General features: G+C 47.3%; 1 protein-coding gene across 1 annotated transcript in view; it reads right to left on the bottom strand.

Annotated features, from left to right (window-relative positions):
• Window positions 1-6,443: 6,443 nt before the first annotated feature.
• TDP1 (tyrosyl-DNA phosphodiesterase 1) overlaps window positions 6,444-7,930 on the bottom strand; it is an 83,635-nt gene continuing 82,148 nt past the window's right edge. The window contains exon 16 of the mRNA XM_029239740.1: window positions 6,444-6,832. Within this exon, the coding sequence (XP_029095573.1) occupies window positions 6,759-6,832 (74 nt within the window). The 3' untranslated portion in view covers window positions 6,444-6,758. The remainder of the gene's footprint in view (window positions 6,833-7,930) is intronic.

Genomic DNA, 7,930 nt, shown 5'->3' with positions numbered 1-7,930 from the left:
TTCTCTTTTGCCTTTCCCTTCTGAGAGTCTCTGTGCGTATTAAGAAAACTGGCCATTGCAATGGGGCTCTCCGAAAGCCTTGCTACAAAGGGAACAGGAGAAACTGAGCCAAGCGCCTTCGACCGATTAACATTAATCAGACTGCAGTTTCAGTAGAGCTTCTGGTAGACCTAGAGAGAATAAAGTGTAATTTATACACAGCAGTTGGATTCTGCGCTGAGAGACCTGCTTGGAACTCTTGTGTAAAAACTGGGCTACTAATCGTACCCAGACTTGCAATGCTTTGGCCCTGTGACTACTCGTCACCCCTCCTTAAATATATGACGTGCCCTCATTTCAACACATCCCTGCTCCCCACTTCCTGGGCTGCCTCTTGCCCCCCCCCCCCAGCATCCTCTACGCCGCCAGTTTTCTGTGCTTTAGGTCTACTGAGTCAGTGGAAACGCCAGGTTTCAGAGAACTGAAGAGAACACACTCAACAAGGCAAAGTTTTCAGCCATCGACGTCCTCTCTTGAAAGGAACCGGCTCCACTGCCGGGTTCTGGCTTTAACACTGCAGTGGCTCAGCCCTGCACGCTAAGGCTGCATTTAGTGGCCGATTTTGTGCACTGCCAGCGGGTTCTGTCCCGCCAACCGTGCACTGTTGCAGTGTCTGAAAGTGCACCCGGTTTTGTAGCTACAGCTACAAATCATGTATGGGAGCCCTGCTCCTTGACTGGAGCGCTGGCCACACCTGCTGCCCGGCTCCTCCCAGCAGTCCTGCCTCGGTTCAAATCCCAGCTTTGCCCCTTGCCAGCTGTGTGACTCTCTCTGGACAAATCATCTTAGTTTCCCCATGTGTAACATGGGGATAATACTAATGCCTCCTTGATCCGGTTCTTATGAAGATTCAGTTAGTTAATATGCATGTCACAGAACAGTAGCCGGGACACGGCAAGTACTCAGTACTTGTGGGTCAGTGTTACTCCTCAGGGACCGGTGGACAGAGACGGGGCTCAGAGGTGGTCCCTGCCTCTACGCTGCTCTGTTGGCATCTCCCAGGAGCCCCTTTTCTGGCCTCATCTTTTGTTTCTGCCTGTGAATCCTACTATGTAAGCAACGGCCACTTAAGACATATAACTTACTAGTTGATAGAAATTCAGTAAGAAATTGTACAGTTTTGTTTGCAGTACTTTTGTCCTGCATATTGCTTGAAATAAGTGGGCTACTAAACTTGGCAAACTCGGCAAAGATTTAATCATAATGGGATGTGACCTGTGCATAACACGTGTTAGCACATAATCAAAAGAATTTTAGATTTAATTCCATACAATTGTTAAGCTAATTTATTTCTGCCAGTCACTGAGTTCCTGTACAGACTTCTGTCATTATACTTTATCATTACAATTAGTATCATTCAGGCATCAACACAATTGCTACATTTTACGAATGTAAAAAAAGAATGCCTATCTAACCTTTTTCTTTGACATATTCAGTCAAAAGCAAGTATTCTCAAGGAATTCTTGAGGATGGGGTTAGTTAAAGCTCTAACTCTACAGTAACGGGGTGGGGGGGAACTCAAAATGTCTTAAGATTTGAATCAAACACTTAGATCACCCAAAAATGGTTTCACAATTGATCAAATGATGTTAGACACTGTTTCTTAGAAAGTGAATTTTTACTCCCATGTGGGAAAAAAAAGTTCCAACAAGGGCTTCCCTGGTGGCGCAGTGGTTGAGAGTCCGCCTGCCGATGCAGGGGACACGGGTTCGTGCCCCGGTCCGGGAGGATCCCACATGCCGCGGAACGGCTGGGCCCGTGAGCCACGGCCGCTGAGCCTGCGCGTCCGGAGCCTGTGCTCCGCAACGGGAGAGGCCACAGCAGTGAGAGGCCCGCGTACCGCAAAAAAAAAAAAAAAAAAGTTGCAACAAAATCAAATCTAAGATCCTCATTTTAAGCATACTGAATCTGATGCAGAAACCATATTCATTTGAAAAGTCATGTGGTATTAATAATTTCTATTAAGGACAACTATATAACTTCCACACAAGAAAGCTTCCACACCAGGAAAGTGAGGCTTGGTGCTGCTGCTCACTGTGGGATCTTATGGATGTTATTTAAGAGAAGGCTGGAGAGGAAGTGGAGAACAGGGAACCCTCCTGCACTGCTGGTGGGAATGTAAGTTGATACAGCCACTACGGAGAAGAGTATGGAGGTTCCTTAAAAAACTAAAAACAGAGCTACCATATGACCCAGCAATCCCACTACTGGGCATATACCCTGAGAAAACCATAATTCAAAAAGAGTCTTGTACCACAATGTTCATTGCAGCACTATTTACAATAGCCAGGACATGGAACCAACCTAAATGTCCATCAGCAGATGAATGGATAAAGAAGTTGTGGTACATATATACAATGGAATATTACTCAGCCATAAAAAGGAATGAAATTGAGTGATTTGTAGTGAGGTGGATGGACCTAGAGTCTGTCATACAGAGTGAAGTAAGTCAAAAGAGAAAAATACCGTATGCTAACGGACGTATATGCAATCTAAAAAAAAGGTACTGATGAACCTAGTGGCAGGGCAGGAATAAAGACTCAGATGTAGAGAACGGACTTGAGGACACAGGGCGGGGGGAAGGGGAAGCTGGGACGAAGTGAGAGAGTAGCTTTGACATATATACACTACCAACTGTAAAATGGATGGCTAGTGGGAAGCAGCCGCATAGCACAGAGAGATCAACTCGATGCTTTGTGATGACCTAGAAGGGTGAGACAGGGAGGGGATACAGGGATATATGTATACATATAGCTGATTCACTTTGTTGCACAGCAGAAGCTAACACAACATTGTAAAACAATTATACTCCAATAAAGATAAAAAAAAAAAGAGAAGGCTGATGTGAGGCTTAAACAAGCACTTAAGTACAGGAGCTGAAACATAGGAAGAAGTCAGGAAACATCAGCTATTACATTATGTAGAAAAATACAGTCTCCAAATCAGTGAACTTCTAAGGCTGATTTTTATCAACTATGGTTAAAACTAGGCCTCCTTTCCCAGGAGTATGAGGATAAAACATAATTTAAAAATCCCATCTCCCTCCCTCCCCCAAGAAGGAAGCTGGTGGCAGATCATTCCTCTCTTCACCAGAGAGTACCAGAGAAGTGAGGGGACATGGAATCCTCCTGCCTAAATGGCAAGTGACTTCCTTTAAGTCACCAAGTGTCAGGGATGACAATTTCCTGCCTCCAAAAATTTGGGGAGGGTCTCTTAAATGCTTAAGCATTTAGAATACTGTTGAAATTCATTGTCCAATATGAAAATCTCATTTAGATTTTTGGCTACATGTCCATCTCTGTAAAAGGATGCTAGGTAAGATTTCAAAAGAACAAGATAAAACTTTTTAAGAAAAAGAGGCAGCGGTTCTTTTTGTCCACATGCAGAGAAACTCCTTACTCAGCAGATGAGTCTCCTGTATTGGGCAGCTTACGAAGAAGAGGGTGGATTCTTTTATACGGAAGTTTGCCCTCAGCAGGTATAAAGTCACTGGATAAGTGTTTCCATGAGATCTGAAAGGACGGAAGGAGGTGGGGAAAAAGGATAAAAAGTGGCACACAGCTCCGGCAGACAGAGGGAGGCGAGGGTTTCCTGAGTTGGGGAGAAATAATTGTTGAACCCCAACCTGAGAATAACAGAAGTGGTTTCCTCAAACATTAACAAGTGTTTGGACTTCCCTGGTGGTCCAGTGGCTAAGACTCCAGGCTCCCAATGCAGGGGGCCTGGATTTGATCCCTGATCAGGGAACTAGATCCCGCATGCCGCAATGAAGATCCCCCGTGCCGCAACTAAGACCCAGCGCAGCCAAATAACCAAACAAATATTAAAAAAAAATTAACAGGCGTTGATGATGCTTTTTTGTAGCACTTTGGGTAATTTAGCCAGTCACATTAATAAAAGGACCAGATGGGGTTGAACCTCTTGTTTTGCTGAACCTCATGGGATTTAATCAATCCCATGTTGATTACTCTTGAGGCATTACTTTATTTTCCACATGTGCTATCAACCGTGCCCAGAGAGCTCGTGGTACTGACCTGGTACTACGCTGGCCTGGCCTAGCCCTGCCTCGCTGAGCCCATGCTGACCAGGGCAAGGGCCACAGGAGGCAGCTCTCCGGGGTTGGGCCTGCACACCCACTGGGTACATGCCCCTTGACCTTGGACCTCCCCTAACTGTACCTTGATATACCTAACCAGCCCATTCTACAGAGATTGTCTCAGCTTCCAGAAGGGCACTCTGGGTCCCTGCTGGGTCTAGGGTGCCACTCCAAGTGTGGCTATGGACCAGGCCAGCCTGTGATGAGCACAGAAAGTAAAAGTGAGCATTTAGAAACTTTCTTAGCAATCTGACAGTGCTGTGACATCCAAGCACCTGATCCTGTATCCTATAAAAGTATCTGTCCACAGTGGATTGGGGGAAAATGGTCCATCTCCTCGGATACTGTCCACCACACTGCCCGGGAGCCTGGGCCCCCTGCAAGTACAGAACAGGCTCTGGATGCTGCCGGACCTGGGTTCAAACACTGGTGAGAGCACTTTCGAGAAGTGTGACCTTGGACAAGCACTTCACCTGTCTGAGTCCAGGTTTCCTTATCAGGAAAATGAGGATAAGCCTAATGACTCAAGGGTGTCCCCTGTACAGTCCCCACTCTGTGCAGGTACTTTCACGTCCTAACTCACTGGACAGTCTCAATGAGCCTCTGCAACGGGAATGATTATTACCCCAGCACTATCTTACAGGTGAGGGGACCAAGGCACAGAGAAGTGGTGGCAGAACTGGGATTCAAAGCCCGGCAGCCTGACTCCAGCTCTGGGCTCCGACCCACTTTGCAGTCATGTGGATCAGATGAGTCACATACCCGAGTCTGCTATCCTTTGACTGGCTGGGCCCCGAGCAGCCCAGGCTTCCTGGGTCCTGCCCGGAGCTGGCCGACTACTTGCGGCGGTTGTGATGCTCCCCTGCTGCCTGGAGGCTGGCACTCCCCCCATGCCCACCCAGGACGGACCACTGTGCTGGTGGGAATCACAGGTCTTTGATGGCAGTCCCCTAGACACCCAGCTCAGACTCCTGGGCTCCTGCTTTGGGCCGGCCCCACCGCTACTACCAGTCCAGGGCACCTTCCCTGTTGCCTTCCAAGGCACCTGGGCTCATCTGATACAGGGTTTGAATGCCCCTGAAGTAGAAGGCAGGGTGCGAAAAGGATTAAGCCTAACTTTTCTTACCAGTGGAAGAAACTGGTTAAACGAATTCAGTGGCTTTTCACTTTATGTTTTTAAGCAGAATGCAAAACAAAAAACCACCCAGATAGTATCCTTTAGAGAACCCAATATATAAAAGTGGTGAAGGAAGGCTCCTCTGATCAGGGAAGGAGAAGGGAGGAGCCCCCATCCCTAACCCACCCCAGCAGCTTTCTGATGTGAACATCCTCGGCCTCTGAGGAACAGTCTGGAAAACTAGTATCTTAAAAAAATCTTTCAAAATTAACATTGGGGCTTCCCTGGTGGCGCAGTGGTTGAGAGTCCGCCTGCCGATGCAGCGGACGTGGGTTCGTGACCCGGTCCGGGAAGATCCCACACGCCGCGGAGCGGCTGGGCCCATGAGCCATGGCCGCTGGGCCTGCGCGTCCGGAGCCTGTGCTCCGCAACGGGAGAGGCCACAACAGTGAGAGGCCCGCGTACTGCAAAAAATCAAAACAAAACAAAACAAAACAAAAAAACCCCAAACAAAACAAAATTAACACTGAACTCTATTCTAAATTCTACGATGAAGGAGCTGATGACAACCTGGAAATGAGCCTCACGCAGAAGAAAAAACGAGAAGGCTCTAAGTCATCTGAGGAGAGCGCGATCCTGCGTGTGAAGGGCACACAGACACAAAGCAGGAAGATGTTGGTCGCTCTGACCCAGGCAGCTGGGGCCTGGGGGACGTCCTGAACCTTTCTGGGCCTCAGTTCCCTCACTTGTGAATTAAAGGCACCCAATCAGTTTACCTTTCAGGGGCTCTTGTGAGTGAAATACTTGTGTGCTTTTTTATGATCCTGCGAGCTGTCTTTTGTGGACATTTCTGGGGATGGAGGAGACACCATGCACTGTGGAGAATGGGTGAGGGGAGGGCAGGTGGTCCTTGAGTGGGAGGGCAGCCAGCACGGCCAGGGGCAGGGGGGATGAAACGTCGTCTAAAGCTGCAGGGTGACGACAGTCAACACGGCCCATGGCGTCGGGGTAGCCGCACCAGCCGACACACCCCAGACTCCCTCCAGCAACCCCGAGACACACTAAAAAAGCTGAGAGAGGACTGGGTGAGAGGTCACGTTCCTGCTCTGAGAAGTTCTAGCTGAATCCAGAGCACCTCTCCTGACAGAGCACAACTGACACAAGTCAACCTTCAATTCACAAGCGCCGACACCGCCGTGAAAAGTCCTCATCATTAGGAAGATCATTTTACACCTATATATTCTTTTAACGTGGTGAAGTTTAATAGCTTTCATTCCAAAGCATAGAAAAGGGAATTAAGAAAATATATAATTTTTTAAAGTGAGAATGTTAACAATGGTCATTAAAAGGATAACCAACATCTGTGTTTGAAATCTCGACTTTTGCAAAGAGTTTTGTAGGGGGGCAGATAAAACATTAAGAAAAGTGAACACCCAGTGCAAACAAGAACATCCAATGTTTGGGGTTCAATGCCTTACATGTCAACTTCACAGTACTTTACTGCTCTCAGGAGGGAACCCACATGTTCCCGTGTGTATCTGGTGCTTTGACATAAGGAATGTTCCAAATCCAGGGCCGATCTGCGGGAAAAAAAATTACATAAGTATAATACTGATTTAAATAGGATTACAGAAAATTCACCCACCTGACAGGATAAAATTACTCATGGGCCAGAGTCTACAAATCATGAAGAGCCTTTTCTGAATCAAGCCCCAACGAGAGCCCTTATAGGTAAGAGCTTGTAGTAAAGGTTCATGTTAAGACATGGGTGAGTGAACATGGGAGCAGGCTGAAGCCCGGGGTGAATGCTGGCTTGCCACTTACGTTGACAAGTCACTTCACCTCTCTGAGCCTCAGTTTCCTTATGTGTATCTAAGTCGTGGAGCTGTCAGGAGGATTAAATGAAATAAACCCGTGTAGTGCACAAGACACAGTGTTGCACACAGAGAGAATGTAACAGATGAGGGCAGCTCATTTTCTTCTTTTAAGAACCTGGAGAAACCAACAGTGACAATGGGTACAGTCAAAGGCCATTCTTCTGCTCTCAGCAGCTGGTCATGGTCGCACAGAACCAAGAGGCCCAGCGTCACATCCCTGAAATGGTTTTGTTCTGTAACTTAAGGCTAGTGATTGATAAGGCAGAAAGATCTCTGTATAATGACCGTAGACCCACGTTGAGAAAAGCAACAAGCCTTGGAATGGTACAACGGAAAGGTGACCTAGGCTCAAATCCTGCCTTCATCCTTCTCTGCAGCCTGAGGAAGGCATGTGGATTTTGGCCTCAGGTTCCCTATCTCTGAAATGGGAAGTAATGACATTAGCAACCTCCCAGGATTATTGTGAAGCATGAAATGAGAGAACATCTGTGAAAGTTCCTGGCATGTTGTAGGTGCTCAATATGTGTGAACTTTTCTTCCTTTTAACTGATGTTTCACAAATTGAAAAAATTCGAACAAATCTCTTTTACCACACATGGCTACTGCCAGAGTCAAACCATTTCAAAAAGAACCATCATAATATGGGTAGGGTGTAGGGACCTCCCTGGTGGTGCAGTGGTTAACAATCCACCTGTCAATGCAGGGGACACGGATTCAAGCCCTGGTCCAGGAAGATCCCACATGCCTGCGGAGCAACTAAGCCCGTGCGCCACAACTACTGAGCCTGGGCACCACAACTAC

This window comes from Monodon monoceros, unplaced genomic scaffold (genome assembly GCF_005190385.1).
Source record: "Monodon monoceros isolate NGI ecotype Baffin Bay Population unplaced genomic scaffold, NGI_Narwhal_1 Super_Scaffold_21, whole genome shotgun sequence".
Classification (NCBI taxonomy): Eukaryota; Metazoa; Chordata; class Mammalia; order Artiodactyla; family Monodontidae; genus Monodon; species Monodon monoceros.
This window is presented reverse-complemented; position numbering and strand designations above follow the sequence as displayed.